Here is a 17,500-nt window from a genome sequence, read left to right on the forward strand (position 1 = left end):
CATCCTGAGGACTCGTTCTATTTTCGACCCAGTGCTCTGTCTACCTCAGCTACTGCCGAAACAGGAGGTGAAACAGATGAGACTTGTGAGCAGACTGAAGAACTCCTCTTTGCACATCAAACAGCCTGGCAGAAACATCTTATGAATCTTTATGGAAATGAAATATCCCTCCTTGGTGCAACCTACAAGACAATGAGATATGACCTACCATTATTTCTTCTGGTTGTCAAGACAAATGTTAACTACACGGTTGTGGGATGTTTTATAATTCAAAGGGAAACAACAGCTTCCATTCAGGAAGCACTGGAAATCTTTCGAGATTGGAATGAAAGCTGGAAGCCACGATATTTTATGACTGACTTTTGCCAGGAGGAGATTAATGCCATTGAGAGCACATTCCCAGGTAAGAATGTTTCAATAAAATATATGTTAACCTTAGACTTCAGTTGATGTGAGTGGCTGATAAGAGCATCCTAATACATTTGCTGACCACAAGGGCTAACTGCATATTTTTTTTGGCAATTTCCCCCTTGTTGAAGACCTTCTTTAGAGACTAAATTAAAAAATATGGTTAAATGTGGTTTAACATGTAGAACAGTTATTATAACTTTGGAGATAATAAGAATTGTTTAATCTGGATGGCTTACCATTAATCATAACCAACCAGTTCATATATATATAGTGTCATAAAGAAAAGGTTTTACTTATAGGTTTCCAATATTTTCAAAAAATACAAAAATTGTATCCAAATAAAGATTTTATGAAGTTAATTTTTTATTTAATAGATACCACAACATATATCTGTGACTTTCACCGAGAACAAAGCTGGGAGAGATGGCTGAGAAAAACTGAAAATGGTTTGTCAGAGAGCAGGGAGGAGGTCCTAAGTCTGCTTCGTAATGTTGCCAAATCATCAACAGAGGAAGCATTTCAAGACAATCTGTCCTCACTTAAGGAGAGTGACCTTTGGTTAGCCAATCCCAAGCTTAGAAATTGGTTTGAAAAAACCTGGTTGGTAGAGGCCAAGGTAAGTAGTGTACACACATCAAACATTTGCTTGGGTTTTCTCTGTCACTTTCAGTAAATAGTGCAGGACCATTCTCAGTCAGTGTTTTCCACAGAGCATAGTATTGTCCGTATGTCTACTAGCAGTTTGATATTAAAAAAACCTATTGACAATATTGATAAGGTACACATCTGTTGGATTGTCATTGCCGCCATTGGCTTGTTATTTAATATCTAAAAGCCTGAAGGAGACAATGCACGGTGTGACTTTTTACAAGTTTTTGTAACACAGCAACAACAATTTGAATACTGTATTAGTGATTTATTGATTCATTTTGTAATTATTTATTATGTCATAAATTTGGCACAATAAACATATGATGCCCAAGCATGCAGCAAGGGAGAAATATAATACTTTTGAAAAGATTAAATTTCCTGTAACCTGTTCTGTTACAGAGATGGGTGTGGGCATTTAAGCAGGACAGATTCCTGGTCAGTATCAACACCAACAATGGAACTGAATGCCAGAATGAATCGTTGAAATACCAATATTTGAAGGACCGCAATAACAACAGCCTAAGCGGGATGATTACCGTAGTGACTGAGGAGTATTTTCCAGACAAATACAGAAGGTACAGTAACTGTCAAAGACAGACAAAACATCACTATTAACCATTTTGAGGTGGGGAATCACTTTATCATGACCAAAAAAAAAGCACAATTGCACAGTTTGAGTGAAGTTTTTATGACAGTGTGTTTGAATTTTTTGAATCTCATACAATTCCTTAAAATTTCTCAAAAATTCAGACTGCGACAAAGAATCACTCTCTAATGTCAGGCCCCTAAAACTTGGCCATTTTGTATTTTTGAATGCTCTTGGGGTTTCGAGGAATTAGTCTATTTTTTAACACAATATTTTTTCATTATTATTGACAAGGTCACTTGACTCTTATGAGCAAAGAGATAGCCAGTTTCAAGCTATTGAATAGTCGGGGGCTAATGAAAAAGTGGGTGGTCAATGGAAAAAAATGAGCCTTTCCCCTCGTCCCCTCTTTTTTTTTTTTCACTCACTTAGCTATTTGAGAATAATGGCCCAACAACAATACCTCTACAAACTTGCAATTCATATTCTATCAAAAGGTTAAGTAAATCGGAAGCGATGATCTCTCCATCTAAGCAGCTTGCATGTCAACCTTTTTCCTCTCTCTTTCTATTTTTGTTAGGTATGTGGAGCTAAACACAAAGTTTAGTGGAGGCTACAAGCGTTACAGCTTGACCCTACCCAAATACCTGCACAACAAACCAAGACCTTTCCTAAACCACTGTGAGAAGCGGATAAAACATGCAAGCGAAGTTCAATCAAAACACATCAGAGAAGAAGAAGGCGGAAATTTCAAAGTCCAGTCCCAGACAGATGAAGTTTGGTAGGATCTTTCTTTTGCTTCTGAGAATATCATGCCAAGATGTACCTGTCCTGATTTTTGCCACACTGGGCTGCTATGTAAGCATTTTTTGCAATATTTGACCTGTATCCAATGTGGCAGTGGGATGCATTACCAGAAAAGTTCCGACAAAACCCTCACATCTCACTAGACTGGGAACATGTCTTTGTTGATGCTAATAAATATAAAGCTACCGATGAGTCCACTGAGGAAGGAAATAATGGCATTGGCGAAAATCTTAAAAGGGATCTACAAGGTCAAAGAACTGGCATACCCAGGCAGAGAGCCAGAAATCCTGAAGACCCAATAAGGCAGGAAGCAATGGTGTGTAGAGAGAAACTAAAAGAGCTAACATCAATAACATACAACATTGAAAATTTAAATGGCCTTAAGGAACTTAATACTTCTCTGGAATTATTAGTCAACAAGTTTAAAAAATGCCAAACAATTGATGAAAAGGAAAACTTTCCACAGACATTGCTCAACAAACAGGTTAAGTCAAATGGTAAATCATCTGCTGGGCATTACCTTCCACTACCTGTGCGGCCCAAGAAAAACCGGTACAAAAACAGAGTTGGGGCATTTGCATCTATGATGCAAAAGCACTACAAAGTGAATGTCCCTGTGAATGGTGCCTCTAGTACCTCTGACAAAACCCAAACCAAAAAAAGTCTGAAAAGAAAAAACAAATCAGGCCTCAAATATTCCACACCAGCTAAGAAACAACAACGAGACTGGGGACAACCACCCCAGAATGTGCTGACATTGAATAGTAAAACATCCTCTTCCAATGGCATAAATGATGCTCCCACTCCTGCACCCACAGAAAATTCAAAACCACAGTCAGCTCCACAGAAGCACACTCTCCTGAATGAATCTGGTGAATCAGCTAAAGAAAACACAGATGAGCACAACTGCAACAGTCCTTGTGATCCAGTCATCCCTTCCAGTAAATCACCTGTAAAAAATCTGAAAAGAAACAACAAATCAGGCCTCAAATATTCCACACCAACTAAGAAACAACGACGAGACTGGGGACAACCACCCCAGAATGTGCCGACACTGAATAGCAAAACATCCTCTTCCAATGGCATAAATGATGCTCCCACTCCTGCACCCACAGAAAATTCAAAACCACAGTCAGCTCCACAGAAGCACACTCTCCTGAATGAATCTGGTGAATCAGCTAAAGAAAACACAGATGAGCACAACTGCAACAGTCCTTGTGATCCAGTCATCCCTTCCTGTAAATCACCTGTAATTATTGTCAATGATGATTCTCCTGATCCTCCATTGTGGGTGAAATTAGAAAATTGCAATCCTGATGATCCTGAATCTAAACTAATTCTTTATCACGCAAGCAAAAGTAGTGTTCTCAACAAAACCAGCTGGCTAACAGATTCAGAAATCCATGCAGGGCAGCTTCTCCTAAAGAAAGAATTTCCATTTCTAGATGGCCTAAATGATACAACAATCACTGGGTCACATGTTGTGCCTGCTAGATCTGACTTTGTTCAGATTGTAAATACTGGGTCACACTGGGTGTGCCTCAGTACAATAGCAACAAGACCAGCTAGTGGCACTGTAAGGATCTTTGACAGCAATCAAACATGCTTGTCGCATGTTGATGTTTCCTGGGGATCAAATCACCCTTATAAATGAAAAGGTCCAGAGACAAGTAGGTATCAATGATTGTGGCCTATTTGCTCTGGCCTTTGCAACTGACCTCTGCCATGGTTTAGACCCTGTTAATCAAAAGTATGAACAAAAATCTATGCGGCAACATTATGTCCGCTGCCTGGAGAATGGAGCAATGGTGCCATTTCCGAAAACAACAAGGAGAGTTTCTTTTCATATCAACTGCAACAAATCATCTGTTACTATCTACTGTCTATGTAGAATGCCATATGATAAAGAGGAATATGTTCAGTGCAGCTACAGATGCAGAGCATGGTATCATACTTCTTGTGTCAACATACCAGAGTGGGCTATTAACAGCGGTAGAAAGTGGAAGTGTGGCAAATGCAGAGAAGCTACAAAATATTAAAGGAACTGAGTGACCAACATGTGTCTAGCAAAAAATCTGCAAGTCTTAGACATCAGATGTTTTAAGTTTGTCACTTGAAACCATTCCTCTCATTTGCAATTTCATCACAGAACTTTTTTGTGAAGGTCATTGTCATAACTGTGTTACAGAAAATTTTCATATCTCCCTCACACCCAACAGAAGGGGCTTTTTTAGGTTAAAGTCCCTTTTAAGAAATCTCAGTTTAGCGCCATAGTTTCCCAAAAAAATATTGGTTAAACAGTCAGTGGCTGCAACTTATAGTGATCTTCTAGAGATGGGTATCTATTTTTGGAACCACACAATTTTGAAGTAATCCAAAAATGGTTTAAAATATTGTGATACAATTTTTTTTAAAAAAAAGGATACCAAACTGCAGTTTAAATAATTGTGCGAGTAATCTATTTACAAGTGTTCCAACTGAAATTTGTTTAAAAAAGTCAACAGACAAAATAATTTGAAAAAAAACAGTTGTAGAAAATTTTTAAAGTTATTTTTAACTTTAAATTTCACCACATCTGTTATGCTTGCCACCACATGTGTTATGCAAAAAAATAAGTTTGGTAAAGCATTTGCTTTAATTATACTTGTTGAGTATTATGCTGTTTTGAGGGCTAATCATTGTTACCAACTTGCATGGTGGCAAATAGTTTAGTTGTTTTTCAACTGTATGACTTAAATGATATTGTATGGTTAATATCTACTGTTTCAGTTTTTACATTTTAATAAGCTTACTTGAAGCTTAGTTCTATAAATTTGTGTCAACATGAAAAAGTGTACCTAACAATATTAGTTTGGTCTGTATTTACATGTACCGTAACTAGTAAGCTCATGTTTCCATTAACAGGCTATGACCTTATTTGCATTTTAGGAAAAAAAAAAAGTTTAATCTTGCATTCTCTAAAAAAGAAAATTCAGTAAAGAAATTTTTATGGTAAATTTATAAAAACAAGGATAGTAATTTCTTATAGCATGCCTACCAGCACTTCAGGCAGACAGACCTTAGTACATTTACCGCTAACTCTCGACCAAACTTTCACCTTCATCTAGTCTTATGTCATTTTGATGGATGGCCCATCTCTCCATCGACCAAAACGACGTTTCTTCAGAAATGTGAATAACATTACAAGAGCATTTCCTTGCAAATTCCTAAATGAACAAAATAATACGAAGATTGTTCTTTACAATTGTTATTATGATTAAAGATTATATACTCACCATTCACCGTTCACACCATCTCCTCAATCTCCGTACTCATGGTAATCGCCTCAAGCTTTAGTGTCCGCCATATTTGTTTTTACGAATGGGAACCCGATCACTGTGCCGAAGATTCTCGCCGGAGATCATATGACGTCACGTCAGTTTCACAGATGGAAACTAGTGACGACCGTATTGTGCGGCGGCCATTTCTCTTCTCAGCCGTTGGGTTTTGGAGAACTTATTCGGAATTTCATATTTGTTTCTTGGGGATTTTCGTTTCCAAGGTAAGGATAAGTCATTTCATATTTTCACGGGTTCTTTGCGTACTTTAACTTTTCAATTTTGTTGTGGGAGCTTCACGATTAAGCTCTCACGAAAGGCGATTACGTTTGTACACCTGGTTTGTGTTCTTTCTTTCATAATCTGAGGCGTTTGTTTCGTTATTTCTTCAGGTGTCTATAACAGAAGATTTTTTCACGTAAGCCAACACGCTGAAACGCGGCTTGTGTTCAGTGCAGGTTGCACAGGAGCTTTTACGCTTTCACAAGCCAACATTTATCGGCTTGGACCTTCGGTGCGGGTTGTGCCAGATTGAAAGGAGTCATTGTACTCTCGCAAGCCAACATTTGTCGGCTTGAATGTATTTGTGCGGGTTGCGCTTCAAAGAGTCTCAGGGTGTCTCAAAGTGTCTCAAAGTGTCTCACGAGTGTCTCAAAATGTCTCACGAGTGTCTCAAAGTGTCACAAACTGAAAGAAACTATTGTTTGCCTTGAACTGTCAAGAGTGTTATCTATTTTAATAAACTGAGTTTCTAGTTAGTTGGATTGTTGTTGTTGCTCGCTCAAGCACACAAGTAAATATAGGGATCTCCATTGACCAATTCTGTTCAAGGATTGGATCTCATAAAGATTTACATCCTGATTTAAGTGAAAACTATGACCTCTCTGATGATCTCAACATTCCATCAACCACAGGCGGCCCAAGCTCACGTCTCGAGAAAAAGCCAACGATGAATTCATGAACGCGTCACGCGTTGTGTGACTCGGTGTTAAGTTACGGGAGGAACCGTTGAAAATTTGAACACGTTATAAGGCATAGTATGGGGAACGACATATGGTCGATTTACAACGATAAATATTTCGAAATCTGAATATTTTACACGTAAAATCAATAAAAACTTACTCATGCCCTGTGTATCCGTCGTAGTTTCTAGCGATTTCTGCTGTTTTAAGCTTGCTTTACCATCACTGTTAACCATGTCAAAGTCTTTTGACATGGTTAACAGTGATGGTAAAGCAAGCTTAAAACAGCAGAAATCGCTAGAAACTACGACGGATACACAGGGCATGAGTAAGTTTTTATTGATTTTACGTGTAAAATATTCAGATTTCGAAATATTTATCGTTGTAAATCGACCATATGTCGTTCCCCATACTATGCCTTATAACGTGTTCAAATTTTCAACGGTTCCTCCCGTAACTTAACACCGAGTCACACAACGCGTGACGCGTTCATGAATTCATCGTTGGCTTTTTCTCGAGACGTGAGCTTGGGCCGCCTATGCATCAACATCGCTGAATAATGAACCACTGATATTGAATGAATTACCTGATTTCGATTTTCGTCAAATGGTCCAGACACCCGATAAAGAGCAAAAAGAATTTTTTATCACATTTTACATCAGATTAAAACCTCAGAAACCCCTTTCTACTGCTTCCTCAGTGGAGGGGCTGGTGTTGGCAAATCGCATTTAACAAAAGATTTGTATCAGGCAGTGCTTAAGTATTATAACACTAGAGCAGGTGATGATTTTCATCAGATCAAAGTTATACTATTAGCTCCAACTGGTAAAGCTTAAGGGTAACACTCTTCATAGCACTCTGGCCATTCCTGCCAATCAATCACTGAGACATTACAAACAGCTTGATTCAAGTAGACTAAACATTTTGAGAAGTCAATTGATTTTTGTTGATGAAATCTCAATGGTAGGAAATGGTAATGGTAATTTGCAATACAGCTAAACAATAGGCTTAAAGATATAAAAGGCTGTAGAGAGGATTTTGGAGGTGTGAGCATAGTTGCTATTGGTGACTTATTCCAATTAGAATCTGTTATGGATGCTTATATTATCAAAGACCTCAAAAATGTAGATTTATGCTGTTCTTTCTCCCAGTTTATGGCATAAACACTTTAAAATGTTTGAAGGTAAATCATGGGTCAAAGAGACAGCAAATTGTTTTTGGAATTACTTAATAGGTTGCGTAAAGGTAAACACACAGTAGCTGACATTGCAAAACTTAAAGAGAGCTATACAAGAAGACATCAACAACCCAATAGATGCACCTCACTTATTTATACAGAATGCTAAAGTAGATGAATTTAATCAAAGGGCCCATAATGCAGCCACAGGAAACAAATTCACAATAAATGCTCTAGATAGTGTTATTGGAGCTATCTCTCCAGAGCTAAGAAACAAAATACTAAGACAAATACCCAATGATCCAAGAAAAACAAAACAGTTAGCCTCAACCCTTTGTCTTGCTGAGGGTGAAAGAACACACCTTGTCATGAATGTACGAACCGAAGATGGCATGACAAATGGTGCTGGAAATGTTGTTAAACTAGTTCAGTTACATCAACAAACCAAACCATCTGGTATTGTATGGGTACAATTTGACCACTCAGATGTTTCAGAAAACAAGGAATGAAAAAAGACATTTGTATGTACAAGGAATTGAACACACATGGACCCCAGTAAACCCTGTGACTACACAGTTGCAGTAGGTAGAAACAGAACAGCACAAGTTGTTAGAAAACAATTTCCACTGCGTCCCGCAGCAGCAAAAACAATTCACAGGTCACAAGGTGATACTGACAGTAGAATTGTTGTGGATTTTAGTACCAGAAATACTATTCCACACATACATTATGTGGGACTCAGTAGAGTGACTGCTATAGAAGGCCTATATATTTCTGATTTGTGTGAAAGCAAGATTGCTGTTAATCCAGATGGAGAGATTAAGAACAACTGCAAAACTTAAGCTTTGCATCTCCCCTCTCCATGACATAACATTTTCCCTTCTTAAACTGAGTCATCTTAATGTAAGGTCTCTTCACAAACACATAGAAGATATACGTAAAGACTTAATTTATCTAAGTGCTGATATCAATATTTTCACAGAAACAAGATTTAATTCTCAAGATAATAATGACATGTATGACATTGCTGGTTATGTTCTCTTCCATAATGATAACCTTAATTCCAGCAATGGATCAAGGTCTTATGGTGGTACAGCTGTGTACAGTAAAATCCCATACTTACCTGGATACCCCTATTGTCACAATATACATGGTGTTGAAATAACAGTAATTAAGTTAGCAAGTCTTTAGGATTGAATAATCATAGGGATATATCACTCCCCAAACGTGCCCGTAAGACAACTTTATGAAGCAATAACTGAGGTATTAATTAACATTTCACCAGACAACAATAACATTACTGGAGACTTTAATATAAATTGGCTTGTTGAAACAGACAGAAGACCTTTGTATAATTTACTAGTGAGGGGTAACCATTACAAACAGTTCATATCAACTTATACAACTGACAACAACACAGTAATTGATCATATATATACAAATATATCTAACATTGATATACAAGCAGATGTTTTAGCAACATATTTCACAGATCATAAAGCTGTTTGGGCCTCATTTCACGGTGTCCTCTAACAAATTACTTTATCATGATGTACATTGTTTTTAAGTTAAGAGAGCAACAAAAGAAAGCAGTAAATAGTTATGAAAAGAGTTGTTTCCCTTTTTTCAGAGGAATTTGTAACGAGAAACTCGCAAAACTATTAATAAGGAAATGCTGCTTATTCATTTGGTACCAGAACAGGCCTTTTAAACGTTCAAAAACACGCCAAAAAGCTTCCAGGGAGGGAGGGAAAGGCATATTGCTTGATAAAAGTATAAGTTAATACCCCAGATCTCTCCTGTGAATCTGTATTTGTTCAAATAATTCACGCACAAAAATTACTATTCAGGCTGTTGATTCCAGGCCTAATATCACCCCTGTAGTACAGTTGACTCACGGTGAGCGACAGGTTTGCTTCCGCTGTGCCTCCTCTTAAAGCAAGCTTGTAACACTTGTGGCAGAACTTAGGAGGGCACATGTCAAGGTCATCTTTACGAACTTTGACACCAAAGGCTGTGAAAATAATCTCCGTCTCATCGGCGCAAAGAAAACTGTTCTCATACTTATCTTTTGCCTTCTTCAATCGCTCTCCACAAATTCGGCAAATTTTTTCCAATATTTGTTGATGTTCAGAGAGACCAAAGTTAGCCATCTGAATGCACTAATCGAACCGAGTTGTGAACTAAACTTGGATTAAGCAACGCAGTTCTAAGTTGACTCAAGATATGTTCCGAAGTTCCTTTTTCCGGCCTTTTATTGCTTCAGAAGGGTACACCCTTAGGGTTTGTACCTTGTTTCAGGAAGGGGTGTCTATTTATCTCTCTCGATCGGTTCTTCAGGGGTGCGGGAATATTTGCATTCTTGTGTTATTGCGTGTAGTTCATTCCATTTGAAGGGGGAGGGAATATTCGCCAAAAACCATGTTAATCACGGCCAAGAAAAACGATTTAACTATCAGATCAAAGCACAAATGGCAACATATAATTGTAAGGTTTATTATCCGTGATCATGATTGAAATGTTGACCGAAAGAAACGTCTTGTCCGTGCTTTCACTATTTCACGTAGCTCCCCGTGACAGATCGATGACATACACTTTTCGGGGAGGAAATCCCACGCACGTAGTTCGACTTTCTTGCACGTAACAGAAGGCCGTGGACATTTTATCAGTTTGTCATAGATCATGATCATGTATTCTTTGTTTAGCCTATGGGTAAGCATGAGATCATTCAGAGGATAAATTCGCGTAGTTTAGGGGCATTAGTTCGAGGTCAAAGGGGAGATGGACGCCATATTCACTATTTCGGTGGTGATGTGTAATCGCAGATTACACCGCTCAAAACAATTCGGATTAAAACGTCATGGTAAAGAAACTGATGGCAAAGGAGAGACGTAAAGCCTGAGTTGTTCCTTTATTGAAAGAAAAATTCGAATCAATCAGAATCTTGCCTGAAAATAAGAAGACCTCCGAAAGGCGATAAGTCATCTCGCGTCAAAACAAGATGCCATTAAGCCGTCGCATAGTTAACTATCCCGCACACGCAATCTTCCCAAGGAGAACATTAACCAGGGAAGCAAAATACAATGTCTGCGCATAAGTTAGCTATTTCCTTGGGCTTTGCGCATATACTTTTTGCGACCTAGTTATCAATGGGCTCTTTCTTGTTGAGCCGTTAAACGTACATTTTCAGCGGTTTCAAATTGAAAATGTCAATCTGACATGCGCGAACTAAATTTCCACTGGCGGGCGTTTTGAAACAGCCGTGAAACCCCTCGCAAACACTTTGTCAATGAAATCCCACACAAGTACGCATTGCGGACCTATTTTTACACTTGTTAATGTATTAAATAAACATATTATGATGTCTGAAAATATACCTTCTCAAAGGAGAAGTCGTCATTAGCGGAGATGGAAATTGTTTTTACCGAGCTGTTACTCGATCTATGGAAGGATGAAATAAGCAATAAAAACAAAAGGAAATCCCTTGGTCAAGTGATAATTTGTTGAGAAAGTCCGAAAGTTTTTGAGCCGCCACTTATCTCCTCGAACTCTTGGAAGGATTATGTCAGGGAAATCAAGATCACGGGAACTCCGGCGGAAAATATAGACGTTTATATATTCAGTTGTGCATCGCTTCTTGAGCGACCCATTTTTACCTACTCATCGTCGCATAAGAAAGTTTCAGTTTTGAGCCGATTATCAACGCTCGTTCGTTCTCATTGATCGCAACAAAGAGGCAATTTAGGTGTTTAATCACTTAATAAATCGCGATAATATTTAATGCTCAAGCACATAATTTCAAACTTCTGCTGCCTGGGGGTAGCTGTTGTAGGATCTTTTTTTTATTTTGCCAAGCCAAGAAAAAGCTAGATGTAGACTTAACACAAGTAAATAAAGCTGGAAAGGCTTTATTAAGTTATTTCTTAGCGATTTAAAACGAATATTTCTACAGTGTGAGATCATTACGTGCCGTCCGCAGTTTCACTAAACCTTGGCGCACGAAGAAAAGTTAATCGCTAGATTTCATTGCATATTTCACGTTTGTTCAAACTAAACCTTGCTCTACCCCTGTATCAATATTTCCCACACCCATTCCTGATTAAATAGCGGCAAAAACGCCGTCCAAAATCGTTTTTTGGACGTCGAAACAGCCTTTCGCCATACATTTTTTTCTAGCGAGTTGCAATGTTTGCCCCGTGGTGATCCCAGAAATCTTTGTGCAAACACAAAGTTCCGATTATTGGCGACTCATTCATTTCTGACACGCTTCTAAATGCATCCTAATAACGTGTACCTCTCGTAATTTACTTAGGAAGGTTCGAATGACTGCGTCAAGCAAATATTGTCGAGTTTGACTCGAAGTAATCAAGGCTGCTGAACACAAAACAAAGTTTTTAAACGTATCCGAAACGCAGCTCTCCTTTTAAATTAAAACAAAAACCAAATTAATTCCAACGACTGATTAGAAAAAGTTAAGTTACACTTGGATCCAGCGAAAAATCAAAATAAGAACACATTTTCTGGTCGGTCTTGAATACAGGAAAACGGTCGAGTAAGCAACACAAAGAATCATCAATCGGGTGGAGTAAGCCCAATTCAAAATTACTTTCAACGTACAACAAAAACCCCTTGTTCCTGTAACGGAAATGAGTTCGCATTTTCGAACCTATCCAGTCTCATGCCGAGTGTTTTCGTGACAACGTTCATTGTGATAACAGACAAGAAAACTAAACTTGTTTAGTATAAATAACGACTATCAGAAATGCTGTAATCTGTGTGTGGTCGTAAACTAAGTCAAATAAACCTGTCGATCTGGAAAGTTCTGAACGACTGGTAGATTTACACTTAACACGTAGATAATTCACTCGCGACTTCCATGAGTGATAATTGATTAAGGCTTCGCCCTCGACAACTATCATAAAATATAAATCTTGAACTCGCAATCTAATGATTGTTACATATATATATATATATATATATATATTCCCATAGGATATCATCGGAAATTAATAAACTTGTAACCGGTGCATCTCGTTTACCACTGGTGTGTGAGTTGTAAACATAATAGACAACTTTGGCAAATTTCCAAAACCCTGATTGACCTAAGTCGCGATACACTAACCTTGGGCACTCGCGTTTAGGCCGAGGGGAAGCTTTTAAGACCACTACTTCTCAGAGTACAAAACAATCCCGAAGAGGTAAGAACGGGTTAAGAAAAGTAGTGAGAAATAGTTCAAGATGGAATTCGAATTAACATGTAATGAAAATGACCAGTCTGAAAACTTGAGGATGTTATATAACGTAACATAGCATCTTCATGCGCTGACAGTAGAAAAACACATCTGCGTGCGTGGTATCAAGTTTGATTATTATAGTTAAGCTGCCTGCTTCTGACTTTTCAGATGTATTTCACAACTGAGCTTCGCCAAATATCCATACTTATCAAACAATGGAGAGTTACTACAATGAAAGGTTTGTAAACTCAGTTAAATAATTATCGTTAGTTTCATTATTTAAGATTATTTTCTAAAAAAGGGCAATCTGTAATGGAGTCTGTAAAAATATTGGTGTTTTTTTTAAACGATGCGTTTGTATCATTTTTTCCTTTTTGGCTTTTGCCGTTTTTGCGTAGTCACTGATTTATGTTCTGATTTTAAAGATGCGCAAACTATTCTGACATAAATTTGTAGGGTCAGCGGACTAAGAACAGAACGGATATTGGTAGGCTTATGGAATTCCTCTACGCTTTCGTCTTGCCAAATGGACCCGCAAAAGCGTATTTTTTGTATCGTTTTCACAAAACTCACTCACGACAATAAGTGACAATTATACGATACATCGCACTGAAAGCGTTGCCATCCAAAAAGCGTTATGCAACGCCGTTATGTCTATCAGTCAAGTCGTAATTGACATCCAAATGCTGAGTTATGCAGTAAGCATACTGGTTTAGCCAATTATCCGTATCCGAGCTTTTAACACCAACAATCGCTGACGTCATCGAAGTTTCAACATGGTTACCTTGATGACAGTTTTAAAATTTCCGTCGACTACAATAAATCTTATCGCACGTGTAAATCGTACACAAATTGCGACTGTGAGACATAAACAGAAATGAATCCATTGAAAACGCGTGTGAACGATTTTTATTTACGAGTTGCGATGCATCAGAAAAACGATCGAGTGAGCGCAGCAGAGGAGTGAGTCCTTTGAAGCATCGCAACTCGTGAATAAAAATGGTTCGTGCGCAATTTCCATGGAATGATGTTTTTATTTCATACGCACTGAGATTTGTTTGTTACTGACCGACTCATCTCAGAGATTGGAAACAATTTGCTGCCCTCCATTGTAAAGTATTATCATTCGTGTCTCTGATTGAACGAACGATGTATTTTCACGGTCGTTTGTTCAATACGTATGAAATAAATTACGGTAAGAAACTGTTTGAAAGAAATTGGTCAAGTATTACGCTAGTCGCTGAATTGCATTTCAAAAGATTTTTGATAACAGATAGAAGATATTGTATTACTTCGGTGTACGTTACTGGACAGATTTTAGAGTGATATCCATTTTCTGGTCCTGATGGCGACGTGCATGTAACATGGACAGTTGGTTACTCTTGAACTAAATAATTCACACCTAACATTTCCATTTTATTCCAGTTCTTATAATAAATCTTTTTATCCATGATTCTTTTTAATTAAAGAGCTGTGCAATAGATGTGGTTTAGGGATTGTAGAATGAATAATGAAAGTTTATTTCTGACCATATCTTGAGGAGAGATGGTCTGCAAGGTTTGTAGAGCCTTTTGGTGCAGTCTTTTTAGTTAAGATTTCCACAAACAGTAAAACCTCCAAGTTTTCCAACTCGAAATCGGAGAAAAGTTTCAGGTGATTCTATTAAAAAAACTGACTATTGCTCTCCCAAAGCCGATCTGTATGTCGTTAAAAGGCCAAGCTAATTTTGGTCAAGATACTTTCCACCTTTGAAATCTTTCAGGTAATAACCTGCATTTTGAACTTAACGTCACTAACTTATAATTATAATAATTTTACATTTGGTAATGGTGACAGGTCGTCACCGAAACGTCATGTTTTAATCTCGCGTGTTAAGGATCCACACATTTTTCTAATTTTTCTGTTTTCTTATAAGAAAACAGAAAAATTCATAGCATTCTAAAAGTCCATTATTCATTTTCTCCTTTTTTTCATTGATCGATTCGTTTCCATTACAATTGCCCACAATCGCTTGAGTTTCAACGTATCACATGCCAGAGCAGTAAAATCGGGCGATCTATTCAAGCGCATCAGTTTTGTTGTTTAAAAAGTCTTTAAGTCTAGACAAGAGTGTATGTCAAGGAAAATGTTTTCAGTCCACAACCGATAACTTAGCAAAGGAAAAAATGTCCGAAATGAACTCGCAATTAAAAATAATAAATCGGCGAAAGATCGACGCTAATTCGTTTTACAACTGATTATGGTCAACAGCACGCAATTCTAAATAAGCCTACGTGGGAAGACACGAGCTCTTGAGCAAAACGGATACTTCAAATTGGATCAGGACCGGACATGTGTCCTTTAGTTTAGCAGAAGCGGATGTATTTTTAATCGGTAATATTGTTTTCTCGAACGATTTCCAATTCATGACTTTTCCATTAGACAGCCTACCTATGTTATCTTAAGTTGAACCGAAGAAGTAAAGAATCTCGCCAGCTCAACTTCTGTTTTGTATCGCACCGCACAAGATTGGGCCATATCCGATAAAAAACAAATAAACAAAAAAATGAATGAAAACCAAACAAAGAAAGAGAAAAAGGCATTCTACATTATAAAGCTTGTTCAAGAAGATCACGGAAAACTCTCCATTTTTCATGATATACACCATTTTCTTTCCTTACAAAATTTCATCAAAGTACCTCTTGATTTATCAATATTGGTGATTTAATTTTGATTTGCTTCATAAATTGTTTGAAAATTACTTCTGTTTGAGGAAAACCACGCTATTTGGGAACTACTATATGGAGACTTAATGTAAAGTACCTTTTCAAACTGGCCAAATGTTTGAGCTGGAGAAAAACAGTGTGCATCTAAGTGGAATCGGGAGAAGAAACATTGAAACAGAGTTAAATATCAACGTATCATATTTTATCCAGGACTTTCAGTCTTCACAACTGCAGAACATTAATATTTTCAGGTGTTAGTGGTTCCATAGTGGCAGTTCTGGCGCTGGCTGTACTGTACGAATGTGCAAAAGGATTACATGTGTATTTACGATCTCGCCTTCAAAACCAGAATGAAAGAACGAATGTGACGAAAAGAAGGATTCATAGGTAAGGTTTTCATTATTTCTACTTTTGAGGCGCTTTTCCAGTGACTTAGTGCCCTACGACAAAAATTAGAAGTCATTTGCATAAGATATAACGTGTCTCTCCGATGTTCGCACAGTGAATAAACCTAAAGGAGCATTATAAATTTCATGTGGAATGTCCAGAAAACAGCCGATCAAAAAAACATAAACAAACAAACAAAAAAACAAACACAGGGTCAAAAAGAGTAAAAAGGAATAGGATAAGGTTACGTGAGCGTATGAGCGAAGCTTATTTGCTACATCGTGGGCGTCATGGCTTCAAAAGCTTTACACAGCATTTTTAAATTGGGGAAACGAATAAAGGGGGTAAGTTTCTAAAGAAACTGTGTTGCTACGTCGGTGGGAGAGTATAACAGGGTAATTTTAGTATTACCATGATAAAGAGTTTTCAAGCTGACGTTTCGAGCGTTACCCTTCGCCATAGCCATTCTATGTTATCAACTCAGTTGATAATGCTAAATTTCTTTTAAGTTGGTCCCGGTTGTCCTAAGGGTGGATGACGCTATTCACTGGATAAATCTCTATCCGGTGGATCGCGCAGAAAGTTTTGCTAAAACGTATTCGCTGGAGCGCGATTTATCCGTTGGATAGCGTCATCCTCTCTTTAAACAAATGCGCCCTGGAGAGTTTATCCTCACAGCGTTTCTGTGTGAACATAAAAGTTACCACTGACGGAAAGCGCTCTTTTTATGATTTTGATGCGCAAGATGTTTTCCCACCGGATGATGATAATAAAGCTTATTTAAGCCTTTTGAACTTGCATAGAGTCAGTAAATTATGGCGGAAATACGTTTCTGTTTTTCCTTCTTTTAATTTAACCTTTAGGTCGGAAGCTTTCACTCAGTTTTTAAAGATGTGTCTTTTTATGGCTGAGCTCTCTTTCGCATATTTCCTGATGTTGATCACTATGACATACAACACGTGGCTGTTCATCGCTGTTGTGATTGGTCGTGGGCTGGGCTTCTATCTGGTGACACCGCTGATGATCTCATATGAAGGCAGAGAGGAGACTGATGACTACATTGACATCTCGATGGATTCACTATCCACACGACATCAGCAATTGTGAAATCTGCTCAGATATAATGAACTGCAAAGCATGAAACAAATATTCCATTCGTACAATTTAACGAAGGTTTATCATTTTAACTAGATCGAGTTCCCTTAAACTGCAGATGGAGCCAAGGTTTTCTGTATATCTTCAGAAATTAATGAATCTGTATCC

General features: G+C 37.8%; 3 protein-coding genes, 1 long non-coding RNA gene and 1 pseudogene across 4 annotated transcripts in view; 4 read left to right on the forward strand and 1 right to left on the reverse strand.

Annotated features, from left to right (window-relative positions):
• Nucleotides 1-3,210, forward strand: part of LOC149047325 (uncharacterized) — a 7,318-nt gene extending 4,108 nt beyond the window's left edge. The window contains exons 5-10 of the mRNA XM_089204252.1: nucleotides 1-403; nucleotides 786-1,027; nucleotides 1,462-1,637; nucleotides 2,229-2,424; nucleotides 2,550-3,071; nucleotides 3,163-3,210. The exon at nucleotides 1-403 is cut by the window's left edge and continues 282 nt beyond it. Coding sequence (XP_089060378.1) covers nucleotides 1-403; nucleotides 786-1,027; nucleotides 1,462-1,637; nucleotides 2,229-2,424; nucleotides 2,550-3,071; nucleotides 3,163-3,210 — 1,587 coding nt within the window. The remainder of the gene's footprint in view (nucleotides 404-785; nucleotides 1,028-1,461; nucleotides 1,638-2,228; nucleotides 2,425-2,549; nucleotides 3,072-3,162) is intronic.
• Nucleotides 3,211-3,546: 336 nt separating this feature from the next.
• Nucleotides 3,547-4,628, forward strand: LOC149047326 (uncharacterized; annotated as a pseudogene).
• A 1,263-nt stretch (nucleotides 4,629-5,891) lies between these two features.
• Nucleotides 5,892-6,530, forward strand: LOC149047327 (uncharacterized). The gene is made up of 2 exons (XR_016186395.1): nucleotides 5,892-5,996; nucleotides 6,165-6,530. It is a non-coding gene; the product is annotated as an uncharacterized LOC149047327 (long non-coding RNA).
• A 142-nt stretch (nucleotides 6,531-6,672) lies between these two features.
• The window catches only part of LOC149047328 (uncharacterized), a 16,889-nt gene continuing 6,061 nt past the window's right edge, over nucleotides 6,673-17,500 (reverse strand). The window contains exon 3 of the mRNA XM_089205667.1: nucleotides 6,673-6,959. Coding sequence (XP_089061793.1) covers nucleotides 6,761-6,959 — 199 coding nt within the window. The 3' untranslated portion in view covers nucleotides 6,673-6,760. The remainder of the gene's footprint in view (nucleotides 6,960-17,500) is intronic.
• Nucleotides 12,988-17,500, forward strand: part of LOC113683390 (protein SLC31A2) — a 5,224-nt gene continuing 711 nt past the window's right edge. The window contains exons 1-4 of the mRNA XM_027200625.2: nucleotides 12,988-13,109; nucleotides 13,314-13,383; nucleotides 16,102-16,237; nucleotides 17,101-17,500. The exon at nucleotides 17,101-17,500 is cut by the window's right edge and continues 711 nt beyond it. Of these exons, the coding sequence (XP_027056426.2) occupies nucleotides 13,314-13,383; nucleotides 16,102-16,237; nucleotides 17,101-17,344 (450 nt within the window). The 5' untranslated portion in view covers nucleotides 12,988-13,109 and the 3' untranslated portion in view covers nucleotides 17,345-17,500. The remainder of the gene's footprint in view (nucleotides 13,110-13,313; nucleotides 13,384-16,101; nucleotides 16,238-17,100) is intronic.

The sequence above is a fragment of the Pocillopora damicornis genome, chromosome 4 (genome assembly GCF_964200805.1).
Source record: "Pocillopora damicornis chromosome 4, jaPocDami1.2, whole genome shotgun sequence".
NCBI classification, from domain to species: domain Eukaryota; kingdom Metazoa; phylum Cnidaria; class Anthozoa; order Scleractinia; family Pocilloporidae; genus Pocillopora; species Pocillopora damicornis.